General features: G+C 45.5%; 1 protein-coding gene across 2 annotated transcripts; it reads left to right on the forward strand.

Annotated features, from left to right (window-relative positions):
• Positions 1–1509: 1509 nt before the first annotated feature.
• On the forward strand, positions 1510–25602 carry SMYD1 (SET and MYND domain containing 1). 2 transcript variants are annotated; one of them, XM_029965323.1, is made up of 10 exons: positions 1510–1728; positions 9847–10023; positions 10703–10916; positions 12426–12556; positions 14478–14516; positions 17184–17376; positions 20823–20915; positions 22069–22232; positions 23743–23911; positions 24977–25602. In XM_029965323.1, exons 1-10 carry the CDS (start codon positions 1592–1594, stop codon positions 25133–25135), a joined length of 1476 nt encoding a protein of 491 aa, XP_029821183.1. In that variant the 5' UTR covers positions 1510–1591; the 3' UTR covers positions 25136–25602. The 2 variants fall into 2 exon arrangements, with proteins under 2 accessions (XP_029821183.1, XP_029821184.1); XM_029965324.1 differs by lacking the exon at positions 14478–14516.
• The last annotated feature ends 1879 nt before the right edge of the window (positions 25603–27481 follow it).

Here is a 27481-nt window from a genome sequence, read left to right on the forward strand (position 1 = left end):
AAATTGTAATTGCTTGTAAGGCTTAATTGCCTGTAGTGACTTTTCTGCACTGCTCAGTGTTTCTACAAGAGCTTGTGCTGATGGCTCTGGGACGGGTCTGACCCTCCTCAGGAGGAGTGGAGGTGTCTGGCTGTTTGGGGAAGATACAGCTCATAATCACATGAGCAGCTGGATCACCCTGGATTTATGGAGCTGTGGATTGATATTGTTTGTGCTTGGCACAGGGTGTTTGTGCTGAGGTATGATACCAGGCTTCATTCACAGGCAAGGAACGTTGCCAGAATCTTTTAGCAGAAGATGCTGAGCAGTTCTGTGTCTTGAGGAGCCCAATGATAATTTCCAGTGCCTTGGAAATGTAAAGTGTTTCATTTACCGCCATGGGATGCACAGGAATCACCCTCTTTATTTCTCTGCATCTCACTTTCCCTGTTAATCAGACAGATTTTTCTGTGCAGCACAGAAGTGTGGGAAGAGGTTTGCAATCATTGTTATCTGCACAGTGCTTAGAGAGCAAACAGCATCAGGTTTCCTAGGGGTGGGAGGGTAAGATTAGCAGGAACCAGCCCTTGTGAAATGCTATTAAATGATAAAAGAATGTTGAACAGCAATCTGGGCTGGGCTCAATTTCCACAGAGGTTCACTCTTACACTGGGAGGCCTTTCCTTTTGTTTCCCTGAACTTGCACTGGGGCAGAGGGTAAAGCCAGGGCCTGGCTGCTCACGAGTTTGTGAGTTTTTGAGGAGTTGTGGACTTCTTTTCCACTCAAGTGGCTCAGATTCTCATCCATAACCAAGCATTGGAGATAGGGAGAGCTCTCAGGTGCAACACCATCTTTCAAAGAGTTTTAATGCATTCAAAACTGTATGGGTATCTGAGATGTCCTGCTTGTTCCCTCAGCCCATGCTGAACTGCTGCTGCCCTTCCAGCTCCTTCCTCACGGCTCTGTACACACTTTGCCACTGGCATTTGGGAAATGAATCCTCTCTTCCAAGCTCTGGTGGTGACAGGATGCCGAGAATTTCCAGGCACGTGTTTCAGTGTTCTCCCTGCCTCTAAACATGCTGTCCATCTCCTTGAGGGTAAAAATAAAGCAGCTTTGTTTGATTTCTAGAAAAAGCCAGACAGTGCAGGGGTCAGAAATAGGCATCCCAGCCCTGCCCATCCCACTGTCTCAGCTGTTGCTTCCTGAGAGACAGAAGCATGTGGTTGCTAAAAATATCTTGCAAAGAGAATACATTCTCTCTCCAATGGGAGAGTATAAATTAAGCTGAAGTTGTAATATATACAACTTCTTGGGAGTGGGGGAAACAATTCAAACGTCATTTTCGCGGAGGGTTTTCCTAATGAAGCAGAAATCCCACCCCTGTCCCTTCCCTGCGTAGGTCGGCGATATTGTGCAGAGAGAGGATCTCCGGCTCCTGCCTCTCCTGCTCCCACCCCCTTCCCCTCCTATGGGAAGCGATGCGGCCAGGGGTGGGGGGAGGCCAGCCCTTTTATAAGCGTGGTCTTGCAGCAAGTCCAAGTTGATAGGAGTGGCAGGAGATTTGGCTTGCTCCGAGATACCCACCTCCCAAGCCTCGGGGTCCCTGGGATGACCAAAGGAGGAATGGAGTCAGTTGAAGTGTTCACAACTGAAGGCAAAGGCAGGGGCTTGAAAGCCCAGAAGGAATTCTTGCCTGGGGATGTCATCTTTGCGGAGCCAGCCTATGCAGCCGTGGTTTTTGACAGGTAAGAGGAAAGCACTTGTAACACACAGACCAAAAGTAATCTCGATGCAAAATTTCATCTGCCTGGTTGCACAGAAGTTTGAAAGTGGACAACGGCGGAAAACAGAGCAAAGGGAAGTCAGAAGCACTTCTGTAGGTACATTCACAGCTTACAGTGCATGTGTTTCCCAGGGCTTAGATCATCTTTTTTACTTTTAATATGATGCAATGTATTTCCAGGATGTGACCTTGCAAGGTGCTTGGTGTCATCAGCTTTTACAAATGCAGTGAAATTTGCATATATTCTGTGCCTCACAAAACCAGCCCCGTATGCCCCAGCGAACTGCCAGGAGTTGGTGTGATCCAGGCACAGCGATCTTGGACTGACTTTGCTGAAGCCTCTGGTGTGTAATGCACGATAAAAGTGAGTTCCATTGTGCTCTGCTCACATGTACCACCTCCAGCTGTACTCGCAGCTTCATCACCCGCTGCCCTCGGACTAGGAGCTGGTGGGGATCAGCAGCTGACATTGTTTGTGTTAAAGTGATTTTATATTTACACATAGCTGAGTCAACTGGAGACAAGTGTCTGCTTTTGCTCTTGCACGAGGCTGGATTTAAATTTACGTCCACACTGATGTAACCAGAAATTAAGTTCTGGTGCAAGGACGTTTTTCTTTTCTGCTGCTTGTTTTAAGCATAAACAACATTTGTTTAACTTGCCCTTCCCGTGTGGCTGGTAGGTCCCCACTTCTGCCCTTTGAATCAGAGGAAGATTCACTTAAATAACATGGAAGCTAAAAGACACAAAGAACCAATTTCTGTGTTAATGTCCATGGGGCTAAATCTAGAACAAAACCTCAGACATGAATGGAACTTGTTCAGGCTTATAAGAAAGAGAATAACTGAGAACAAATGTGGCCCTAATTTTTAAACTGCAGAGTTAGATGTCGGTTGAAGGTTTCATTCTGGGCTTAGGAAAGTTGTGAGTGTTCTTCAAGGACATCATGGTCAGTCCCAAGACTGATTTTTTTGCCCCAAACCAATGACTTTAGTAAATACTCTGCATATTAAACAGGTCTGTGAGCAGTCCTGCCTAGCTGAGCTTTCCCTGATTGAACAGGCTCTGCTAATGAAGTCGGGGCACAAGCAGAGGTCGTGCTGCTGTTTTAATCCCAGACATTTTGTACCTGAAGCTGATCAGTGCTACTGTGTGATCTTGTAGTAGCAGAGGACTGGGGATTAAATGGACAGGGCAAGAAATAATTTTTTTTTGTGTGTCTTTCACTGTTTCTTTGCCCTTTAACTGTCAGTGGGTGAACATGATTATGAATCTTTGCAATAGCAGCAATGACACCTGTAGTTTTTATTTTAATCTGTCATTGCAAGAGATCACATTAAAAATGTCATTGTTCATTTTTAAATGCTGAGTTCTTGAAGTCTTAACCCTGAGCTCCATTACAGTAGCTGGGGACAAAATCATCTCTCCTTGATATGTCGTTTTAGCTCTTCTGCTTCAGTTTCACTTGTGTCACTAGCTGGAATCTTCTGGTGATATTTGCTTCAGAAATGCCTATGGACAGTTATTTTTCCCATATGTCTTATTAACAATAATTTTTTAAAAAAAGAATTAAAAAACATTGAAAACATTTTGGCTTTTGATGGCTGGTAGAGAGTTTTTTTTCTTGTATGTGAAATGTTGCAAGCATCATGCATAGAGCAGAGCTGCCCATGTTGAAGAGCTACAGCTTTGCTGCATTTTCAAATGTGACTTGTGTAATGTGAGATAAGGGGAGAAACTATCACTACATCAGCTCTTAGACTGCAGGCTGTGTCTCAGGCTTAGGTTTCCAACAGAAAACCTCGGGTGGGGAGAGATGTGCTTCAGTCCCTCCCCACACTGGGTTTGTTTAGTTTCCAGAGGGCAGGTCCAGAAGTTGAGCAGCAAGGAGGCAAGTGCATCACTTCTCTGTGAGGGGAGAGGATGGGGATGGCTTCAAGGCATTCTGATCTTCTTTTTCTTCCTGTTGTGAAATAATAATGGACTCTTACCCTCCTGTGACACATTTCATCCCAAAGCACTTCATATAGATCAGTGGGGAAGTGCAGTCCCCAAATTTGAAACAGGCAGTGCCAGCTAAATACCTGTTGGTTAGTGCTTGACAGGGGATAAGCTGGGTCTGAGATATAACGGAAAAACACGTTTTTGTCATGGAAATTACCCTGATGCTTTTCTTACACACCCCGGGCTTTGGTTTTGAAGGCATCTTCTACTGCTATCCTAGAGTATTCGGTTGCATCAAAACCCATTGAATTGATTGCTGTCAGAGAAGGGCAGCCTGAATCCTTGTAGGACCTGCAAGAGTAAATTCACACTAGGCCGTGGTGGCTGGTTTTGCCCTGAAAGAACTGCTATTGCCTCTGCATGGATGATGCAGAAGTCCAGTGAAGAGGCATGTGGTTTTCCTTGCCCACAAACACACCTGTATAGGTCCTAAAATTGATGTTGAGTCTATGCTATTAAAAAGGATCTCAGCCTGCACAGGGAAACCCAAAGTCCACAGTCCCTCATCCTAGTTCAACTCAGCACTTTAATCTCTTGCTGAAAGCAAGAGATTCCCTGTGTCCTAGGGAAAGGGGACTGAAATGGGTGTGATTAGTGGGTTTAATTTTTTGGGTCAGGTCTTACCAAATATGTGATCAGACTTTCCACAGATCTCAGCTTTCTTTGTGCATAAAGACAACCACAAAAGCACTAGAGAGCAGAGTTGGTCTTTACTTCACTTGTCCAGCGATATGCTTTGAGACTCAGCTTCCAGATGAAGATACCCAAAGCCAAGGTCTTTTTAAAGAATTTGAGATGCCCCAAGGTGTCTGAGACATCCTCTTAAGGGTGACAGGTAAAAACCAGGATTTATGACAATCAGGCCTCTTCTCAGGCTGGCTGGGTGTCCCTGCAGAGCCTAAAATAGCACTGGATTCCTGCATCCAGACAAGTGAATCCAGTCCTAAGTGCCCATGTAATCAGTGGAACACCATAATGTGCACTGAAAACAGACACTCTTGAGCTAAATGACTTTCCAGACCCCAATGAGTGTTGTTATGGACACAGGAGGGTAGAGATGAGCACACCTAGGTGTCTAAATCTACAACCTGCATCCCACCTTGGAAGCCCCTGCAGTCCCCACAGTCATTAAGGCTGGTGAGGGCCAGCACTCTTCAGCCCAGTGATGGTCATCTGAGCAGCAGTTTCTTACACAGTACCAGAGACTTTTAGTCCAGAAGTACATAAAATTCAAAGAAGGTTCCTATAAACATTTGCCAGCTCATAGTTTCTTAGATTTTAAGGCCAGGGTATGAGTCACCAGGCTAACTCTGCTCATGGCAGGGGGATTGGACCAGATGACCTTTAAAGGTCCCTTCCAACCCGAACCATTCTGATTCTGTGATTCTATAACCTTTTTGCTTAACACAGTGTTTACCTGGTGTTGACTCTTGTATCAAGCCTGTTACTTCTACCTGAATGACAACAGGCTGCCTAGAGAGATGGTGAATATGGATTGAAAGAGGGTGCAGAACTCAGTGTGATCTCCAGTATTTTACTCTTTGGATAAAGTGCAGGCACAGTCTGATTCAGCCCTGCTGTTATCAGCTAAATATCTCTCAGAAAATACCAGTGTCAGGCCTGCTTTTCCCTATAGTAGATTCAGAAGGCTGGAAATTTATCCTTTCAAGGGATTAACTACTTTTGTTGGGGTAATTTTTCAATTTGCAAAGCCCCTCTGCATTTCTCATTCCCACTGAAGCTTTCTCTAGTGCTCTACTTACGTGCTGGGGTTCAATCCTTCCTCCCTATTCGCTTTCGTTTTGAAGATCCCAGGTCTCCTTCCCTCACTGACATCTTCAGGACGATGGCATTCCCAGGGCCTGGGCTCAATGTACTGTATGTGACCTTCTCCTCTGGCACATCAGTTGGCTCTCAAGCCTATAAGAGTTTACATTTCCTATGAGCATGGGGGTGCCTCGTATGTCTCTGTCAGCCTTCATCAAGAGAAGGTTTGCTCTTTAACCAGTGGGGTTTGAGATACAGTAGTCAAGGGAAACAGTGTCATGTAGTAGAAAGCCAGGATTGCCTGAGGATCTGCTTGATGAGTGATCTACAAATGGCTAAAAAAACGAGATCGTTCTTTTTGATGTATGAAACAGGCCTGAAACGTTTTCCAAGGAAATGTGGAATTGTAGCTGTTATTGTAGCTAGGAGTATAAGAAACCCAAAATTTTCCATAACAGCGTGATTCTGAAAAGATTATAGAAACGAATTCCTTGAGTTGATGCCAGTAAATACTGTGAGCTAATGTGATCACATTCACACTGCTTGGAACGTTCTGGGGTTTGATTTTTTATTATTGTCTCATTTGTTGAAAAGCTTAGATAAAACCTGGAAGAAAACCTAGCTTTTAAAAAGAAAACCACACCCACACCTCTAAAAAGAGGCTGGGAAATTTCGTAAAGAAAGACTAAAAATAAAATAGTCAAACATTAGTCTAAAACAAATCCTCCACTCAAATAAGACAAACTGGGATATGTCATCCCTGACATTTTAAAGATGAAAACAACTAAGCTCCAACCCCTTTTTAAAGGAGCAAACCCATTCTTGTGCTAATAATTCATCATTAGGTAGTCTCAATAGAGGTCAGCTGTTGATCACCTCCCCCTGTCCTTTCACTGCTGGAACAGAAGGTGCATTTCCTTAGACTTTTGTCTTTATTGAAGTGTTACACACTCTGCTTTGAAAGCCAAGGAGACTTTGTGTACATCTTAAGCTGTTCTTCTGCTGTCATCTGTAGCAGCTTGAGGACAACCAGCCAGTAATAAATAGGATTTGGGTATAAGTTCATCCATGTGTATCTCCTATGATGTACAGAGTAGAACAAACCTGTGTTAAACAGTTTGTGAGCTCCTCACTATGTCCATCAGCTACTCAATGAAATCCTCCTCTGTTCTTTGCACTAAAGCCATCTCACCTGGCTTTTCCAGGCCAGTGAATGGGGTGCTGTGTGTGCTGGATGGCAGATGTTTGGTTGTGAATGTCTCAGAGATGAGGTTAATACATTTTGTGTGACAGTGCTTAGCCCTCTGTCCTGGCAGGTCCAATAGTTCTTAATCCATCTGAATCCAATCCAAACAGTCACAAGAGTTATTTGTTTCTTCTGCTTTCACTGAGAGCTGTGCTTGCAGGAGCCATGGTTTAGTTGTCAGTGCTCTGTCACCTCTGGCTGTCACATTGAATCATTGCTTTTGTCACAGCAGCTACATCCAGGATTAGTAGTTTGTAGTTGTGCGTCTCATCTACGTAACGCCAGAGCACATGAGTTCTTCAGAGTTCAGCTTGGTTGACTCTTGGATGAGAGGCCAAGGAAACCTGAGAAAGTCATTTAGTGAGTCAGTCAGTGGCATCTGCCCTCCAAGTCAGCCCTAAATCACTGACGTGGCAAGGTTTGGCAGGCTGGAGGTATCACTGTACTTATGAAGATCCTGCTTTTGGGCAGGGTGGGAAAAAGGCTCACAGTGTGGAAGATGGCAGTGAATGAGTGGCCAGAGATCATCTCAGAGGCCATGGTGTACGTAGACACAGCAGAAAGCAGTTGTGTTGTCCATGTGTTAAAGCAAGGGAAGCTGAGCACCAAGACTCTGAGGGCTGAAACCTCCAGGGCTCCTGGGCAGGTACCACACTAGAATTCACCTACCCAGGGTACTCTCCAGAAACTTTTGGTGCTGCCTGACCATGCAGCATCCTGACCACATGGAATTGGGTGGCTCTGTACCGAGAGGGGAGGTCTGGGCTACCTGGAGCCATTTCTAGAAAGTTAAACACTTTCTAGACCAGATAGAGAGGGTTTTTTAGACCAATGATTTCCATAGGCTGAGAGACTCAGGTTTAATCTTGGGCCACTCCACCTGTCCTTGGGGGACCTTAATCATTGCAAAAGGAGTGAGAGAGTAGCCTGTGGATCACTGCAAGCCTTTTGTGTTCTTGGTGTTGTTTGTCTCCAGGTGGTATCAGAGCCTGGCATAAGGTCCAGCCCTGGGGCCAAGGGAGAGCCCCACTTTGGCAATCCCTTTTGGGGCACCGAGCTCTGAGCTCCTCTGGGACAGCAGGAGTTTGTACAACTGCCAAGGGGCACCTGGGGGATTTAGGTGCTTACAGGCAGTACTTGACCAATGTTAGTTGAAGATTTAGGTAGTAGATCTCAAATATTTGTGTCTCCTGATTTTTTACTGTGCCAAGAGTTGAGCCCAGGCCACTGGAGACATGGTAGCACACATTATCAATAAACCCAGTCTTCTTTTAAAACATTTCTGGGCATGGAGAATCCTGCAAAGGTTTTGTGAGAGACACAGTATTCCTTAAGCCTGCCAGTCAGATTACCTGTGAGTAATTGTGACTGGACTGTTCCTTTGCTTTCTTGGGAAATCTTGTATAACTTTTTTTGAGCGTTGCTGCATCTCCTCAGAAATGGGGAGTTTCTAGAGCTGATTCTGCAGGCTGGATTTGCTTCGGAAAATCTGGACAGTCTATGTGATAAACAGCAAAATGCAAAGCCAGCATTTCAGTATTTTTCTGTTCTGAGGGAGCAAGCTGGGGGGAGAGTAGCACCTGTTTGAGAACTTGGGATTTGCTGCACTGTGCTCCCTTCCAACCTGTCATTCCTCTCTACAAAGAAACTTTTTTTTTATGCTTTCTGGCTGCCCTCAGAACACCCAGGCAGCAGGAGGGAGCCCCATTCCCCGAGGTATCTCCCGGCACAATTGTAACCATGCAGGTTTTATCAGCTCTCTGGCTCTCCTTTGCCTTACAAGGAGTGTAATCTCTCTTGCACCTCTCTGCCCCACTGACTTGACAGCTGACAGAGCACAGCCTCACATTTCTCATCAGCTCCCAGCTCTTCCACTTGACACAGTGGAGCTGGTTCTATCCCCCTTCCCGGACACATGCTTCCCCCTGCCCCATTCTGGGTGCTTGCCTTGCATTTGGGCTTTCTATGGCACTGCTCATTTTTCTAAACCTCCTTTTCCAAACCTCATTTTTGCAAACCCAGTGGTTTTGTCTGCCGTGGGTCATCCTGCTTTTAAATCAATGGCCCTCTTCATCCTGCAAAAGCCAAGGCACTGAGTTGATTTTTTTCAGACCCTCACACAACACTGCCAGAGGAAAGAGAATTGTTAAATGTACTGTGATGGACATAAATATGCATATATATATATATATATGTATGTGTGTGTGTGTATGTATGTATAGTGGAGCAGCAAGACAGTCTTTGGGCTGAACTCTCTGGAGCTGTGGGTCTGATTCCTGCCTGTGCCATGTCCTCCTCATGGGATCATCAAGAATTTTTAAAATTTCCTCGTGCCTCAGTTTCCCCACTCTGGGCTGTGGACAATGATAACCTCCCCTTGATCATGAAACCTCTGTGGTCTGTGAGCTTTTTGCAATGAGGAAAACCTCCTCTCTGGCACCAGCAGTGTCTGAGTGATGGGAATTAAAACTCTCCTGTACTGTGGAGCCTGGCTGGAGGCCCAGATAAAGTGGGTGGTTGCCTGGAGAAGCAGACAGCTGGAGACACCAAATCAGGCAGTGAAAAGCCTTCTCTAGCAGCAAGGGGAAAGTTCCAAAGTTGTTTGGGCAGGAGACCAAAGTGTGTCCCCCTCCTTCTCAGTGAATTAAGTCCTAGGAGCAAGCAGCTGGACACTTGGAAGGGGCACATGGTGGAGGTTTCCCCTTGGTCTGGGACCCTGGACACTCTCTGAGGGAGGATGGGAGGTTAGACTTCTTCACCAGTATCCTGTGCTGAGGAGGAGCAGATGAGCTTCATACAAGAGGGCTGAGAGCTGGGGAATGCTTTATTGCTGTCCTCCTTTAAACAAACTCTTTGTCTCTTCGAAGTAGCCAAACAGAAAAGGAACAGCACCTGGCAAGGACACAAGGATTAAGCTGGGTGGGATGTTTCTTCACTTTCCCAGAAAATCTTGAGGGGTCCATCCTTAGCGACTGTGGGGAGCCCAGGGATGCAAAGCTGGCAGAGCTGGGCTGAGGTGGCCCTCACTGAGGTACGAGCCAATGTGTCCTTCTGTCTTTCCAGCCTGACACATGTCATCTGTCACACCTGCTTCAAGCGGCAGGAGAGGCTGCATCGCTGTGGCCAGTGCAAGTTTGCCTATTACTGCGACCGGACCTGCCAGAGGGCGGCTTGGCTCAACCACAAAAACGAGTGCTCTGCCATCAAGAGGCATGGCAAGGCACCCTCTGAAAACGTCAGGTGAGAGCCGACCCCTGGGAGCTGAGCTGCCAGCCTGGGAGAGGACGGTGCATCCCATGGCAAGGCAGAACTGGGTGGCATGATTTGGACAGGGTGGAGGTGGGAGAAAATTTAGGAAGTGCCAAGACTATCCTTGTGCTGAGAGGATGGGGACTTGGAAGAGCATCTGGGGTACAAGGGATGTGCCCCTGCTTTTATTTTTTTGGTGCTGGGCCCCAAAAATTCTACTGCAGCTGAGTGTGGTGAGGAAAACTCACCCTGGATGGTTTAGGAGGTGTGGGAAAGTGGGGAGTAGGTGGAAAAGTGAAATAGGAGATGGGCTTTTCCCAAATTTGTCTATAAGATACATTAATTTGGCTTCACATCCCTGCTCTGTCATACGAAAATGAGAGGAGTCCCCAGGGAAATGGGAGTACTCATGGAGGGCTGGGGACCTGGGCGTCCTTAGCACTTCTCCAGATGAGAACACAAATGCAGGGGCAAAACCTTGCTTCTCCCTTCCCTTCAAAAACCCAGAGATGGTGACCAGCCATCAGCCATCTGAAGCTGAGCCAGTCTCAGTCTGTCTGTCTGCACACAATTTCCCCCCTATAAAATGAATTTTGATGGACCTTCATTCCCTCTCCTTGTGGTGGGGGGGGGGTGGTGGTGCTGACTCCTGTGGCTGTGTCCCGGCCAGGCTGGCTGCCCGGATCCTGTGGAAGATCGAGAGGGAAGGCAGTGGGCTGTCTGAGGGCTGCCTGGTCTCCATTGATGAGCTGCAGAACCACGTGGACAGCTTTGGGGAGGAGGAGAAGAAGGATCTCCGCACTGACGTGGAGAGCTTCCTCGAGTTCTGGCCGCCCCACTGCCAGCAGTTCGGCATGCAGTTCATCTCCCACATATTTGGAGTGGTATGTTGGGGGGGTTGGGGGAGCAAAGGGGGCAGTGTCTTTAATGCCAGCTTTCCAGAGAAAGTCTCCAGCTGGCCTGAGTTGAGGATGGCTGATTTCATCCCTCTGTGGACTGCCTGTTCCCCAGTACCATCTCTTCTGCACTGACACTGGGAAACTGAGGCATGGCAAGGGCAAGGTCTGAAGCATTTTGTCTGTCTAAACATGCAGACAAGTGGTTTGCTCAGTGGTAGGTGCTGCATTGTCATCACAAGTCCCACTGGGCATCTCTCTGCACCCAGGAGAGCTGAGAAAATCTAAACGTATTCTTAGTAAATATACTTAGAATATATTTAAATATAACAAATCTTTTTAGTAGATACATTACTGTCTATTGATATTGTATGCATTGGATTATTTATTTATAATAGCTAATACATATTTATATATAGATATTGCTTATATGATAAATTTTTAATAGATATAATAAAACTGGTAAAAGATACTAACTATATTTGATAATATCCATTACCACCTTGTTAACTACAAATTTTTGTTCTCAGTGTAGCAGAGAGGCAAATTCCTAGAAGCCATTTCAGGCTGAGTTGCTCTGCCCCCAGCTCTGGTACCAGTTGGTTAGTGACACACCAACCCCTCGGCTCCCAACAGAGCCAAAGGGGCCAGGGTGATCTGGGAGGAGACACGCTCTGCTTGCACCTCTGCCAGTGACTGTTGTGGCAGAGAAGCTGGGTTTGCCAGTCCTGTCACAGGGAGAGGACACAACATCCTTTGGTGGCACCCCACAAACGAAATCCAGTCCATTGGACTCAGGGAGACATATGTGCTAATGACTGGCATAGTTTGTCAGTGGAGAAGTAAGGAAGTACAGAAAACGTACAGAATCAGTTCAGAGAGGAAATAAAACTATTAACAAGGTAAAACAATTAGCAGCTGAATTCCTTTGGTCAGTCCTACCACATATTCTCTTTGCAAATATTTCCTTTTTTTATGTTTGTGACTATAAACTATTCCATTCATATGTGATAATAATGTATCATATAGGCAAGTAAAATGATTCATTCTTGGTAGATTTGTCATGGAAAAACCATTCTGAAAATTCATAGTAAACAGTAGTAATTAACTCATTTTTATAAGCTTTGAGGGCAACCCAGCAAACATGACCTGGTTGAACACAGCTCTCAAGGTTAATTTCTAACTGATACCTGTTTTAATAAGTGTGAACTTTGCTTTCTGCTTGTATTGCTTCAAATTAATTTTCCTTTGACCTTTTCCTGAATTATTTCTAGGAAGCAAATAATATAAGGAAACCAGTACATGGTCAAACCAAGCTTATCTTAGGCATCCCAACCAAATATTAACAGCAAATATTCTGCAACATTTACTCAGCTCTGCTCTGGGTTGGTCCCTGTGCATGAGTCCTGCACTGCTTCTCTTGATGTTTTGTCCCAGCTGGAAGGTTTTCAACTTTTTCTTCTTTAACACTTCTTCCTGCCTGTGTTTTGTGACTAGATCAGCTGCAATGGCTTTACCCTCAGTGACCAAAGAGGACTGCAGGCTGTTGGTGTGGGAATCTTCCCCAACCTCTGCCAGGCCAACCATGACTGCTGGCCCAACTGTACGGTCGTCTTCAACAATGGCAAGTGAGTGGATTTCTTTCCTTGGGCACAAAAGGGATGAATCCTAAGGGGCAACTCTGCCAAGTCTGCAGACTCTGCCAACCCTGGTGTCAGATCCCTGTCTCAGAAAATCTATTAATTCTTATTTCCTTCTATAGCTGAGAAAAAAAAAAAAAGAAAAAAAATCAGTATTTTCTTTCTCAAGAGGAACTGTTTTCTCTGTCATTGTTATTTTAAAACTTGTCATCTGATGCACTAAAACACAAGATTTGACCCCAAATCCAGCAACCAGAAAAGAATTTTTTCCTTTTTTTTTTCTTGAGTTTTGTAACTAGACTCAAAATAGGTAGATGAAGTAGTAAGTAGCTATTTAGCTCCCCCTTATATTGAGGCTTCATAACTATGGAGTAATTCCAGTTAGTAATTTACTAAGGATTATGCTGAGTCCACAGTCCAAGTTTCTCAAGATTGCAATCAGCTGTGTATCACTATCTGCTGAGGTGTTTATAACCATTTCTAACACAACCCTCATCTGGTGAGAGTGTTCCATCTCCATTAATCACTGATTAACACTTTAGCAATGGGACCTTAATGACAATTGTGACTGTTATCTGCAAGCAGTGTCATGTCCGAGTGCAGGATGCTCTAAAACCAATGAGCATTCCCCATTCCCACCCAAGTCCTGTAAGAAAACTTTTGAGAGAAAAGTGAAACGGGAAGAGATTCAGTGGGAAATGCAGGGACATTTCATCAGAGCTGGGAGAGGAGGCTGCTGCTCTCAAGGCTTGGGACAGCCCACAGGAAGGATGTTCTGCTCTTCCCAGCCTTCCAGCCGTGACAGGTATAAACTGCTGCTGATCCAGCAGGTTGCAGCGTGTTCAAGACATTTACTGTGGGAAATTTCTCCTCAAAAACTGCACAGCCACGGTATTTCCTCCAAACTTTTCCGCTATGATTTTACAGCTTCCTGTCTTCATCAAACTTTAGTGCTATAAGTTAACCCCCTCCCTAGCCTCCCTTTCTTCAACTAACACATTGCTTCTGCACTCCAGTTATCATTGCTGGTTTTCCCTGATAAAACTACACCAGCATTTATCAAGCACCTTGTAAACATGCAAAGAGAAAATAAAACTGCATTAGGATGATTACCTTGGTGGGAAATAGGGTCTGATCCAAAGCCAGGTTGGAGTCTGTGGTATGGTATCCAGTTGTCCTGGATTAGATCCATAGTGGGGTGATGGAGAGCCTCTCCAACCAGCTTCCAGCAGTGGAGGAGGTAACCAGCAGTGACAGCAGCCCTGAAGTCTGACCTCCTGGGCAGTAAGTAGAGGACTGGCATTTTATTTGCCTGACAGCTTCTCAAAGCTCCCACATGTATCTTTTTACTGGCTTGAAACTTGACCATCTGGTTATTTCCCAGGTAAATTATGAAGGTTTCTTGTCTTTATGTGTAAACCTGATGATAAGTCCCTGTTGTGAGAAGTGAGCTCTCTATCAGCGCTCAAGGCACAATACTAGACTTGAGGACCCACAAACTCATCATACAGAGCACAGTCCTTGGGGCTGATATCTCAGTCTGGTTTCCATTTCAGACTGTGTTTTAGGGACTACAACTGCTGATGTCAGTGGAGACATTACTGTACAGGAGAACTAGTCCCCTTGCACCTGCCAAATATGTCAGAAGAAGGTTTTGCACATCACAGTGCTAAAATCACAGTGCCAGGGCAGTTCTCCACGAAATCCTCCATGGCCCAGTGATGGGCACTTCAGTTCTGGCAGCTGCATAGCAAAAGGGAGGCTCTCAATGCAGTACATCAGGAGCGAGGCACAGGGAACCCCCTTGTCTCCTGTCAGTACAACGTCCCAATGCGCTATGCCATGTACCATTTTTTTTTTTGTTGTACTTTTATGTGTGTAAACTGCAGATATTTGTTTTGTCTTTCAGTCATGAGGCTGTAAGATCAATGTTCCACACACAGATGAGGTGGGTCAGTCTTGAAAGCATCGTTCCCCTCTGTTGCCCTGTACCCCTCATGCCCCATATTTAATGGAAAAGATGCAAACACCCCAAGGGTCTTTCTCTGTTTGCAGCAAATTTCACTTCCCTTGTTTTCTAAACTTCTCTTCCTTCCCCCTGTAAAGCCCCACTAAACCCAAACCTCACTTAACTCTGCATTTTGTAGTAAATTAAGATGATAGTGGTAATACTGTGACTATCTCCCCCAGGGTTAATTCCCTCTCTGCCTTCCCACCCTCTCCCTTGTCTTCCTCCCTGTCAGTATTTCCCCTCTGCACTTCTCATTTCTCCTCCCCTGACCATGGCAAGAGTGTGAAAGTCAGAACAAGGTCTTGCTAATCTTGTACAGCCCAAAATAAAACCTTGCATATTAGGAGATGAGAAATGATTGTGTTACTGACATACTAAATGGTCCACGTTTCTTCTGCAACAAACAGTGCCCGATGAATGCTCTGCCTACAATAGCAGTTCCATGAGATGTAGGTTTCAATCCTTTTTTATCATAATACTTGATTAATGTTTCACCTTTCTATGATGCCACTGTTAGCTGATCCCAACTAAATAAATCATAAAAATATGTGCAAAAAAAAAAAAGTCTCTGCTTAGCTCATGGCACTTGGTATATTATATTCAGTCCTATTAAGTCCCCACTGTTGTCTTTAAACTTTAATTTCAATCAGGCTGCAATTTCCTCAAACAAGTTGTGAAATGCGTTGGAAGTGCCCTTCTTCACCATTGATTCTTACTCAGGACATTATAGATAGGGCCATAAAAAGGGGCACATGTGTTTCACTTCTGATTAGAGTTGCTATTTTGGGGCAATTTGAGTTTTGATCTATCAGGCACTCGCTGTGCCTGTGCATGCAGCTATCAAGGCCCTTGCTGCTCGTGGCAGACACTGGGGAAAAGAACTTTGGACAAGCTCAGTGGTGTGCTCCTGGCTGACAGTGTCTCTTTAACTACAGCTTTTAAAATATGCCATGTGTTTCCTGGCTTATCCCAAAGACTATCAATCCCATCAAGGGATGGCTGCTTAAAATATACCTATAGTGCTTGAGCTATGGGGGGCATCATGAAAGTCAGAGGCTTTTCTGGTTGCATGACTCACTTTAACGAGAATCCTGATAGGTGTGTACAGGAATGTTTATGTGTAAACCTTTCCGATGGGAATTGCTCCTTTTCATGCACTTTCTCCTGGAGTAGCAGGTTGCATTTTTCTCTAGCTGGCATTTTCCTGTGGTTGAGACATAACTAATTCCTGCCCTTTGTGACAATGGCATGTTTAGTGACAAATTTTGTATGAAATATGCTGTTGGTATGACTGAACAGCCAGAGAAGGTCAAGACCAGCCTCAGAGAGTAATTTTTACAGCAGCTTTAGCACAGCTGAAAGGCTCAGAGCTACGCCCTTGGTGCTGAGAGCTTGTAACAGGAATTACAAGGGAATTAAAAGGGAACTGCAGTAGATTTACAATCATTCGCAAAAATATGATCACACAGAATAAGTCATGTCTTCCCCAAAGGACCTACTTTTAATGGACCTGTGAGTCCTCTGCCACCTGTGCCTTTGGTGAGGCCCTTGTTGGGTTCCACCTAAAGCACCTCATGTTCAGATGGGGGCAGCACATCCCCCCCAGGTCCATCTCATAACAGGTATGTACATCAAACAGGCTGTTCAGCTCACTAGTAGTTGGGAGAGGAGATGGATACAGGAGCTCCACCTCACAGTTGGTATTTGATAGGGTTTTTTTCCCCATTCTGGCCAAATTCTTCAGCCACTTGTACCTGTCCAGCCCCTGCAACTGAGAGATGGCCTGGAGTAACTGGGAGATTCAGTGTACAGAGTGAAACAGCAAGGGACTAGTTTTGAATGTCCATCTTATTTAAGAGGTTTTGCAGGGAATGACGTGAGAGAAAGGCAGGTGCTTTCCAAAAGCCTGTCATCAAGGGCTTTCCATGGGTTTCTCTAACACAGGCTGGCAGTTGAATTGTGGTTGTAATAGCAATAGGCATCAGGTCAAAAGATCTATTAAAAGATAGACTCTTTGCAGATAACCATTTCTAAGCCTTTATGTAAAGATGCATGAACAGGGAGAAGGCATCCCTGACCCAGGACCCAGAGGGAATTTGTCTTAACTTTTCAAAGTGAAAATGACACCGAAGGCAGCACAGCTTGGGATCTGGGAGTCTAGCCAGGGTAGCATGCAAAGCAGTATTTAAAAAAAAGACCTAAAGTCCAAACTCAGCATGTTGTTGGGTATTTCTGATCTTGGGGGGGGTTCTTCCTGGTGATATCTCCTGCAACGTAATAAAAGTTGATGTCTAGGTTCAACCCCCATCTGGATAAAGTAATTGAGCCATAATCTGTTTGTAGATCAGAACTTCACATATCCACGCCAGGGACTTGCAGAGGGGCAGGAAAAACTGGTGTGACTGTATTCTTGCTCTGTATTCAGTTAACCAGACTGCTGTTCATCTCTGCATTGCTCCCTGAAGACCTAAAGCAGGGCCTTAGGGCGAGGGCTCAGCTCTGCAAGGCAGGGGCAGGTCCCAGGATTTGCCCCTGATGGCTCTGTGGCCCCACCTTTGCTTCTGCTGCTCCTCCAAGCGCACATCTCATCTCCTGTGCACTCAGGATTGAGCTGCGGGCTCTGAGCAAGATTTCTCCAGGGGATGAGCTGACAGTTTCCTACGTGGATTTCCTCAACCTGAGCGAGGAGCGGCGGAAGCAGCTGAAGAAGCAGTACTACTTCGACTGCGCCTGCGAGCACTGCAAGAAACAGCTCAAGGACGACCTGATGCTGGTGGTGAAGGGGGGGGAAAGCAAGGTATGGTTGGTCCTGCTGTGTGCAAACCCAGTGGTGGCTGTGTCTCCTCCACTAAGGCATCTGAGTGTCTCTAGGACTGTGGTTTCTCAGCACGAGGACACTCTTAATAAGAACACAGTCCGATTTTGGCAAAAACATGACTAGTGCCAAGGTGAAAAAATGAGAACAGAACTGAACCTTGACTGGGCACAACACTGAGCACCACACAATTCAAGCCCACCATGCGAGACCAGTTTAATCCTTATTATGTAGTATAAGTGCAGATTTTAATTTTAAAAAAGCCCATAGAATTTCCCTTTAACCTAAAAGTCTATCAATAGACAGAATGCAAAAATATTGGAAAATTAGGTCTAGAGCTGAGAGAAATGCTGGCATCTAGACTGGGGCTTTTTCCTGAGAAACTGAAAGAGAATCATCATTTTGAGCAGCAGACATGGAAATGTGATGCAGGTGATTCGGGGTGACAGAACTAACCAGTGCTGCTGAAGCTGTATGGTTTGTACCATCACCCTGGCTCCAGGAATGTGGGAAGTCTGAACTTCCAGTCCCTCTTTTCAAAGCCCTGTCACATGGATTTTGCACCATCACTTGACATTTGTGCGTGGTTGCTGTGGGCAGACTGACTGTGAAGAATTAACATGTTTGACTGCTCATTTTTAAGTAATCTCTGTTTTCCTTGGAGGTCTCACAAGTCATCAAGTGGGAGAGTGTAAGGCTGTGTCTTGCTGTTGGCAGTGGCTGTTTGGCCAGCAGCTCCAATTTGTGAGTGTGCTGGCGGCTCTAAGAGTTTCTTTTTAGTTTCTCTGCCCAAGGATATAATTGTTCACAAGATTTTGTCTTCCATGGCAGTGTTAGCTTAGGGGGTTTCTACTCCTGCAAGCTCTATAAAGTGTATAAGGGAAGGCAAGGCAAAGCAAGGCAATTTAATGTATCAAGTCATTGATCTGCACTGTTGAGCAGTCACATAATGAATCAGACAGTACAGGTCAGGGACTGATGTAAGGCAGGACCAAAAAGTAAAGGTGGAATGAGGAGCTGTGGCTTCAGACCAACGGTGCCACCAGGAGAGGCTCAGCAAGATGCACTTTCCTGAGAAGGAGGACAGAACCCTCAGCCTCCAGCTCAGAAGTTACCAGGAAACCAAGCTCAGCCCTGTAACTCTTCTTCCATATAGGTGGCAATCATGAAAGGCTGGATATTGCAGAGTATATATCTCTTCTTGAGAAAGGTTTAGAGAAGTGGGAAACTGATACGAGGGAGTTCCCATGTGAAACAGAACATGGGACCAGAGGAGACCCGTTGCTTGCTGGGTCAAGTTCTCCTCTAGTGCAAAACACCCTACTCCAAAATCCCATTTTAAATTATTGAGCTTCTTCTTAAAGCTAATCCTGACTACTGTACTTCCCTACTTATAGTATAAAGCTGCCCCAGAGCTCAGTTCTCTGACGCAGAAGGATTTTTATCTGGCTTTCTGCAGAAATATTTTTTAACACCTTCTCCAGTAGACAGCATAAAAAAATCTCAACTGTCATTCAACACCTGCTATCAAGTGAGCACTGAGAGCATCAATCACAGAAGGGTTTGAGTTGGCATCTCACTCCAACCCCCCTGCCATGGGAAGGGACACCTCCCACCAGAGATGCACCATCCCCTTTTTGTGACATTAAAGGTGCTGTGCAGCACAGAGCAGGAAAACATGCACTTTTGGGTGAATGCCCTCCACAATCTGAAGTGCCTGTGTAGAAAAAGGCTGTTAAGTATGCAAGGTGCATGATTTCAGCTGTTAAAAATACACTCCATCCACAGACAATGGGTATCCAGGCTGACCTCACCCTCAGAGCTCGGCTGCTCGCCGACGGCTGTACCACATTTTCTGAATTCAGACACACTTGCCTGAGAGCAGCAGCACTCACAGCTGCCTGGAAAAAGTGCTAGGAATATGTGCAAGATTGGCAGCTTACATCCCCAACAGCTGCTCTGACCTCCAGTCCTTCACCCCTTCCAAAGAGTAGCAAAGTTACCATTGTTTATAATGGCAACAGACTTAGAAGTCTAGCAAAGGCAAGGGAGGATTTTTGTTAGACAAAGCCACGGTGGAAATGCTGTTTAAAGTACCTATTCTGGGAGTCTTTACTCAGGCAGCAAGTCCATGTGGTTTGCACTGACATTAGCATGGCCTTTGAATGTGCTCTGTGCCCCAGGACACTCTGTGTGCTGCTCAGACAGCTGCCCAAATCTGATGAGCTATGATAGCTTCAGTCTAATAATATAGGATAATAAATCATAACACACACATATGTATCCATAAATAGATGAGGGGTATATGGCTCTGAAAACTACTGGTTTTCCTTCCATCCTAAACTTTCAATAGCTTCTCCTAACTAGCTGAATTTCAGATTCCTCAAAAATCTGATTGGCCAGGTATGGGAAAAAGACAACAGGACAGTGATATGGTCCTGACTCCCAGCCTTTGCATCTTTCTTTGCAATGTTGTTTCTCTGCTTTTGATCCACACCCTGAGGTCCTTCTGGCTGCTGGCTCTGTTGTGTGTCTCCAGACCAAGCTCTTCTCACAAACTCCTGCAGTCATGCGATTGTGGGCTGATTTCAGATTTCCCATTTAGGAAAAGAAAGGTCACGATAGATAGAACAGTTGGAAAGTGCAAATTTGAAAGGCTCAGAAAGGCAGAAGATGAATGGTGGTGCTGGATAACTTAGTGTTGTATTTCAGCATTAAATGAAGAAAGAGGAAGCAACTAATTATGAGCTTTTTATTAGTGTTTTTCCAGATGTGTCTAGATGTGCACCAGGTCTCCAAATGCACAATGAAATGCAAACTTCTTTGAGGTGTGGAAAAACACATTTCCCTCTCTGAGTGCAGCTGAAATCTGAGCTCAACTACTTTAGGGTGTTTGGATGTAATGACAGCATTTCTCAGGGTGGGTAAAATTCAGTGATCTTTCCTATTCCACCCATCTCTCATTCAAGAGCCTTGTTTATCTCAAGCAGCTGCACTATGAACACCTGATACACACCAGCTGGTGGCTTTCACAGCCTCTTTGACGTCTTGTGAGACCTCTGTCGCAGGGTCAATTGTGTCCCTTTTCCAGAGGGGAGAAGTGGTGGGGAGAGTCGAGGAATCCAGTTATGCATGGTGGAGGTACATGGCCACTACCCTCATGAGCATCACTCTTGCTGAAGTCAGCAGGAGCTTCATCTCTTAACTTGGTAGTGGGTCCATTTCAGCCCATTTCAGTCTTGGGCAGGTCTGAGGGGCACTCTGGTACACACAGCCAGTGGTAGGAAGGTAAGGGGGGATGTGGGACGCACCCCAGTGAGATAATTTGGGTTCCCAAACTGTGGACCAAGCATCCTTTCGACCAGTGTACTTTGGCATGTGTCAGGCTGTGCATTTTCCTCACTGGTTTTTCCTAACATTGTTCCCAGCCCTCTGCAGACATGGTGAAGGAGGTCATCCAGTTCTCCAAGGACACGCTGGAGAAGATCAACAAGGCCCGCATGGAAGGACTTTACCACGAAGTGAGTCCTGGTACTTTTGCTCTCTTGCTGTAAACACACTGCCCAGGAAAACAGGCCTTGTCCCTCTGTACCTCCATGATTTAAGGATGAAACAATCTCCCCACTGCTGTAACCTGAATATCCTCTTGTGCTTCCTGCCCTCTTGGCAGCTCAAATTGCAAAAGCTGATATTGGTTTCTGCCCTCTTTAGCCCACAACTCTGTCTCATACAACATCCCAGACTAGTTTCTGTTGTGAAGATGATATAAGGAGATTCAGGTGACTTTCAGCACCTCTGACTGACACAGGTGTTGAACCAAGGGCCTCCTGAGTGAAAAACATGAGTTACAGGGCAAGTGTAACAAATCAGCTCTGCCAGGTAGCCTCATAAAAAGGAAAACAAGGGATCTGGGAAAGGGACAGGACAGTCAGGAGACTTGGTACATCAAGCTGTGGGCTGTCTTTGCCTATGTTGATCTTCTCTTCACCTCCTGACTCCTCATGCTGCTCATCTGTCAGGCGCTGAGGAGAGGTGTGTGGTGTGGGACACTCATATCCCACCTGGAATATGGGCTACAAGGGCAAAGGGTGAGAGAGTGCAAGTCACTTCTTTCTTTCTCCTTCTTTTGCTCACCCAGGAAATATGTAATTGCTCTCTTCAGAGAGTACTCCAGGTTGAGTAGCAACCTCTGTGTTTTAACTTCCTTTGGGAAAAGGGTGAAGCCCCCCAGAGCAGAAATCTGGACACTGGATCAGAGCTGGGTGCAGTACAGCTCCATGTCTCCAGCCCTGTGGGGTCATTTAGAGTGTTCCTTGCATCAAGTGCTTGCAGGAGGTTGGGTGGGTGGCACTGGGGTGTAAGAGTCCTGTAAGTCACTTGGTATCCAACAAAACCCAAGCTCCTGGAATCTTCTCCTGAGCAGTAGATATCACTTTTTCCTCACCAGTTTTATGAATGTAACTGTGGGAGAGAAAGCTCTGAGCACCAGTCACTTTCCTCGGCTGCTGTTTGTCAGCAAATCAAAGCATGTCTTACCTTCCCCAGTCTTCACAGAGGCTGACTCAGCATCTGGGACTGGTGTGGACCATGCAGCCCACAGTGCTTTGGTGTGGCAGCTTCAGGACCAAAGGTGCTCGGACTTACCCTTCTTCCCCCTGCTTCCCTCATGTGCAGGTTGTGAAGCTGTGCCGTGACTGCCTGAAGAAACAGGAGCCTGTGCTGGGGGACACGAACATCTACCTCCTGAGGATCCTCAGCATTGCCTCCGAGGTGCTCTCCTACCTCCAGATGTTTGAGGAAGCAGCTGACTATGCCAAGAGGATGGTGGATGGCTACCTGTATGTCTGTGCCCTGTTTTTGGCAGTTCTTTGTGCTTATATAATGTTAAGCAGTGTTACAGGAACAATTTTCTTAGTCTGTTCCCATCAGGGCAACGGTGCTGGAATTCAGATGGGAACCTGTAAATATATCATGAGATAGAGAGGGACCCCTTCTTAAATGCACAAGAGCTCGCAAACACCTTAATTTACTAAACTGGACCTGGCAATTGGTTTGGGTACATCTTTCATTAGCCTTTCTGTTTCGTTTCCGAAGCATCTCAGGGCTGCCCTGACAGCAAGACACAGAGCCTGGGTGCAGGACAGAGAGGCTGTCACTGCAGGTGATGGTCTGTTCCCCTGCACCCTGCAGGAAGGAGAACTTGCAGAGAAAAGAGAACTCGTGTCAAATGGCTGTCACTCAAGATATCCCTTCACTCTTGAATAGATTGTGGATTTTATCTTGGCTAATTAGTTTAGTCCTGGAGTAAATGCTCAGTGAGAATAAAGAAATTCAGGCTTAGTTCCCATAGATCCAGGGTAAACCTCACAGTAAAAATGGTGTGCTTTACTGTTACTGGGGTTTTGTGACAGGACTGATGAGCAGTTAACAGAAAAAATAAAAAAGAGAGAGAAAAGTAAAAAAGAGAGAGAGAGGAAAGAAAAAAAAAAAAAGAAAAGAAAAATAATGGAAACCATAGAGAAGAGAGAAAAGCCCAGTTCATCACCTTATTCACCCTCTTCACTTGTCTTCTTGGTCAGTTTTAGCCCAAAAGGCCTATGGTATTTTTTTCTTTTGCAGTAGGGTGACAGAGTCACTTTCCCAGCTTGCAGGCCTGACAAGCAATTTTAGTTGCCCCAGCCTTGGCACTGAGCTGATTGAATCATACAGAGGGAATTCCTTCCCCTCTGTGTTCCTCAGCTTTTCAGACCACAGTGAGGACTATGGTAGTTTCCTTGCTTGATTTAAGATCTGCCAATTCAATATGCCAAATAAGCCCTTGAGGGCAGGTTTTCAGGTAGGTCCAAGCATTTTTAACTCCGCTTCAGCTTCTAAAGTTGGATGCAGGGGAGAAGTTTCGTTTTTCCCACCTCGGGTGCTGACAGTCCCCAGAGGCAGGGGTGCATCTGCAGGGGGTGATGTGAATATTTCTGAAGTTTCTGGAACCACTTGTTTCTCTTCCCACTTTGATTGAGAATCTGATAGTTGTTCCATTCTCATTTCACTAAGCACCAAGTTGGTGCCATCTGAGTAGTAGGGTCAGATCTGGGCTTTATTTGTGCCAAAATAATGCGGAATGAACCCTGTTCACAGGTTGTTCATCTTTCACAACTCATGTCCCTGTATAGCTCTGTCCTTGCGTAACCTATTCCTGCTCTTTCTAAGCGGGGCTGCACATTTCGGTGGCACTGGGTGCAGTAGGCTCTTTACCTGAGTAAACAACCTGCTCTTTGGCAAACATACCACATCACTGACAAACTTTTGGGAAGCCAGATTTTTTTCTGACCTGATTACTCAATGTGCTTCCAGGAAAATATATCATCCCAACAACGCGCAGCTGGGGATGGCCGTGATGCGGGCAGGAGTCACTCACTGGCATGCTGGTCTCATTGAAGCTGGGCATGGCTTGATCTGTAAAGCCTATGCCATTCTCCTGATAACCCACGGACCATCCCACCCAATTACCAAAGATCTGGAGGTAGGTGTCATATCCTGTGTCGTCTTTGCTCTCTGTCTGGGCAAAGTTACATTTCAAGCTGTAGAAACAACCCATCCGTAAGAGCTGAGAGATGTACTAAGTACTGACTGCTTCTTACTAATGCTGTGCTTTCATGGGGATTCTTACAGTCTGCTGGGAAATGCATCTCCCTTCCTATTGGAAATTTTCATCCTGAAAAATAGCTTTTATCCCGCACCAGAACACACATTTAAAATGGCAGTGGAGCCCCTGAATCTTCTTTGAAACTGCTGTGGCCAAGGACAGAGCCTCCCTTTCTACCAAGTCTGATTTTGCTGCTCTCAGAGGCTTGGCATTGTAATTTAACTACATCAAATTATCTATGGTGGTTGTTCCCCGTTTACCAACTGATTTTCTTTATTGGTGTTCATTCTTCTTTATTTAGCACTCCCCACTTTTTCTAAGCAGCAGTGCATTTTTTTCCTCAGGTGACTGATAGGTGTTTCCTAGTTTAGAGTTGAAGAGCTGCAGATCCCAGGGAATTACATCTGTTCAGATATGAGGAACTATTTACAATTGCAGCTGGGGAATCTGTCATTTATTTAGCCTTTAACTCACTTAATGCAACCTGTTGGCTTCGTAGCATTCTCCTTTATTGCCCTCAAAAAACTACAGGATACCAAATGGAATCCTTTATTGATGTCTTAGTCCCCAATATGGCAGAGCTATAATCTTTATTAATGCAATTTTATATCCTCAGAAAAATTAATATCTTCTACATAAAGCCAATCTGACTGTTGACTGTTTCCCCTCTATGTAGCAAAGGGTGAGATCCCAGCACCTCCATTTCTGTGTTTCCCATCACACTTACTTTAGGAGGAAAATAGTGGATATACGGCTCATGCTTATCTCTGTGCTGCAAAGCCAAGCATTAAATAAACTCACAGGCCAGTGTAAAAATATATCCTAGGTCATTACATGGCCTAGGACATCCCTGGAGGAGAGTGCCTGCTTTTTGGCAGTGTTTTATTCACTTGCTTCGAGATTCCCTGCATCACAGGCTCTGTAACACTCTGTGTCCCTCAGGCCATGCGTGTCCAGACGGAGATGGAGCTGCGCCTGTTCCAGCAGAACGAGTTCATGTATTACAAGATGAGGGAAGCTGCCCTCAAAAACCAGAAGATCCAAGTCATGCCTGAACCCAGCAATGAGAATGCACCAAGCCTCTTCCACAAAAAGGAATAATGACACAAATTCACGCCTGTAGGATGACATCACCTGTGGCACTTCCAAACATTGGGAATGTGTTATAGGAATGTACTGTATCCATAAGGATTGTCTCCAGTGGTACCAGTCTGACAGCATGGACCTGCTGGGGGGAAATCCTGAAAAATATTCTGAGGGCTTAAAGCAGAAGAGGTGTTGGCAGAAACAACATCCCTTTTCTACCACTGGCATTAAAAATCAAAGCAGAACAATATGTTATAAAATTATTTACATTTTTATTGGAAACCTGTTTCTCTCTACACAAGTCCTGACTATGAAGTCCTTTGTTAAGTTTTAAATGATTTTTCCTAAGTGGTTCTGTTACTTCCTTGAGACGACATAATTTCTTTCCAGTGATGTCCATGGGATGGTAGAAGTGGGAAGCTGGTTCCAAAAAGTGTCATGTATGCCTTTGAGCACTGAGTGCAAATTCAGTAAGACTCAGAGATGGTGTTCGTGTTCAGTGGTATATTTTTGACGAAAAGCTGCTGAAAAATGATTCTACAGCTGGCACAGGTGCAACATCAAATTGTGGGCACTTTGCAAGTGAGATTAAGTGGAATTCCTACATCAGCATAAGTTAATTAGGGCAAATTAGTCTCCTTAGTTAAAAATCAGAAAATGTCTGCAGTGATGGCAGCAGATGGGCATGAGATGGGTCCCTGCCAGAAGCCAGTTGCTCTGGTGTGGTGCACTGGCTGTGTGGATTGTTGTAACTGAACAAACAGTTTCCAAGAAGGGGTATCCACCTTTGCTTACCTGATGCCTTTAGGCACCTGGCTTTTGATTAGACAGGTGCTTAATCAATTTTGCATTGATAAAAAAAGGGATGGCTCATGGATCAGCTACCAGTGAACATCCAACAGAGCTAAGGAAAAGTCTAAAGGCAACGGTTGGATTTCTAGCTTAAAAAAAGGTCTTTGCTGTCTGCCCATCTGTCTCAAAATACAACTGCTTTGCTCCAGACCCTCAGTGGCAGTCAGGAGATGGAAAGGTTTTTCAGGAATCCCATGCCTGCTCCTCAGAAGAAGAGCAAGAAAACAAAGTCAGGGCTTTTCCTGTTTGACATTTCTAAGTGATTTTGCTGATGTTTCTCAAGATCTGAGTTCACTGGAGACCATCATCTGCTTTTTAGGCACTGTTGAGCTAAGCCCTTCCATTTGTCCTTGAGGTGCCTGCCTGTTCCCAGTGTGACAATCCATATTTGTTCAACTCTTAGCATGAGGGTTATTATAGATCTGTAATATGAAAACCTTTCCTGGGGAGGGAGGAGTCCTGAGAGAGATGCATATGAGAACAAATTGGTCCTTTAGCGATGTGTTGAGGTTGCAGAAGGAGGTGGAGAAGCACCTGTAGTGTTTTCCTAACATCCTGATCAGCTTTGAGTGGCTCTAAGTACATCGTGCCAGATAGATATATCACACCAGCCATATACCCATTTCCCAGTGGGAATTGGGAGTTCCCAATTATCATCCAAGCACAGGGCTTGGAAAAGGTAGATAAGAAGGTAAAGAGTTTCCTTTCCTGTGTGCATCAGAAAGCCACATCTCCATCTGCCTGCAGCACCAAGCAAGAGCATGGGAGATGACTTTGGGGCTCCCTCTGTGTCTACAGTGGGAACAACCAGCCCATCTCCTGCCAGGAGATAAAACCTGTATTTCACCCTGGAAGAAGTGTTCGGTTCCAGTTCAACCCAATTTATTGGGTGCAGTTTGGGGTGAAACACACACTGAACACCTGAAGACAGTTTAGGGCCCTCCTAAAGTGGAAGGGTTGGGGAGGAGATGGCATGGCCAGAGCCTGTAGGGCTGTATCCTGCTGCAGAGGGGTGAGGATGTAGATGGCAGTTGGTACACACACAAACTGCTCCCATGTTGGTTGCTTCTCCAAGGCAACTTTCCAAGCAGAATCACTGACATTTCCTTGAGTCCACCTAAAGCACTCATCATTTGGCCCTGATGGCCACCTTGTGATCACTTTGGTCGTGCTTGTAAGGAAAGGGAGCAGAACCCTTTTCCTACTCCTGCATCCACCCAGCCAGGGCAGCCATGGGTGCAGGACCCACTGGGACATTCCCAGCAGGATGCTGGCACCTGTCCCCAAGAAGGAGCTGGAAGAGCACTCATCAGCATGGGGTACAACTCAGAGGATCAGTCAATGGCTCTGAGCCTGCACCCTGGCTCAACTCCATCCCACAACATTGGCACAGCCTTAGCTCAGTCTGTTCCCCAATTTCTACCAGTGCTTGCATGAATTTTGGAGGTTAGAGTCTCTTTATAGTAGCAGTGAAGAGACTGATGACAATGAAGTTTTCCATAAAAATTT

The sequence above is a fragment of the Manacus vitellinus genome, unplaced genomic scaffold, assembly GCF_001715985.3.
Source record: "Manacus vitellinus isolate BGI_N305 unplaced genomic scaffold, ASM171598v3 scaffold_98_pilon, whole genome shotgun sequence".
Classification (NCBI taxonomy): Eukaryota; Metazoa; Chordata; class Aves; order Passeriformes; family Pipridae; genus Manacus; species Manacus vitellinus.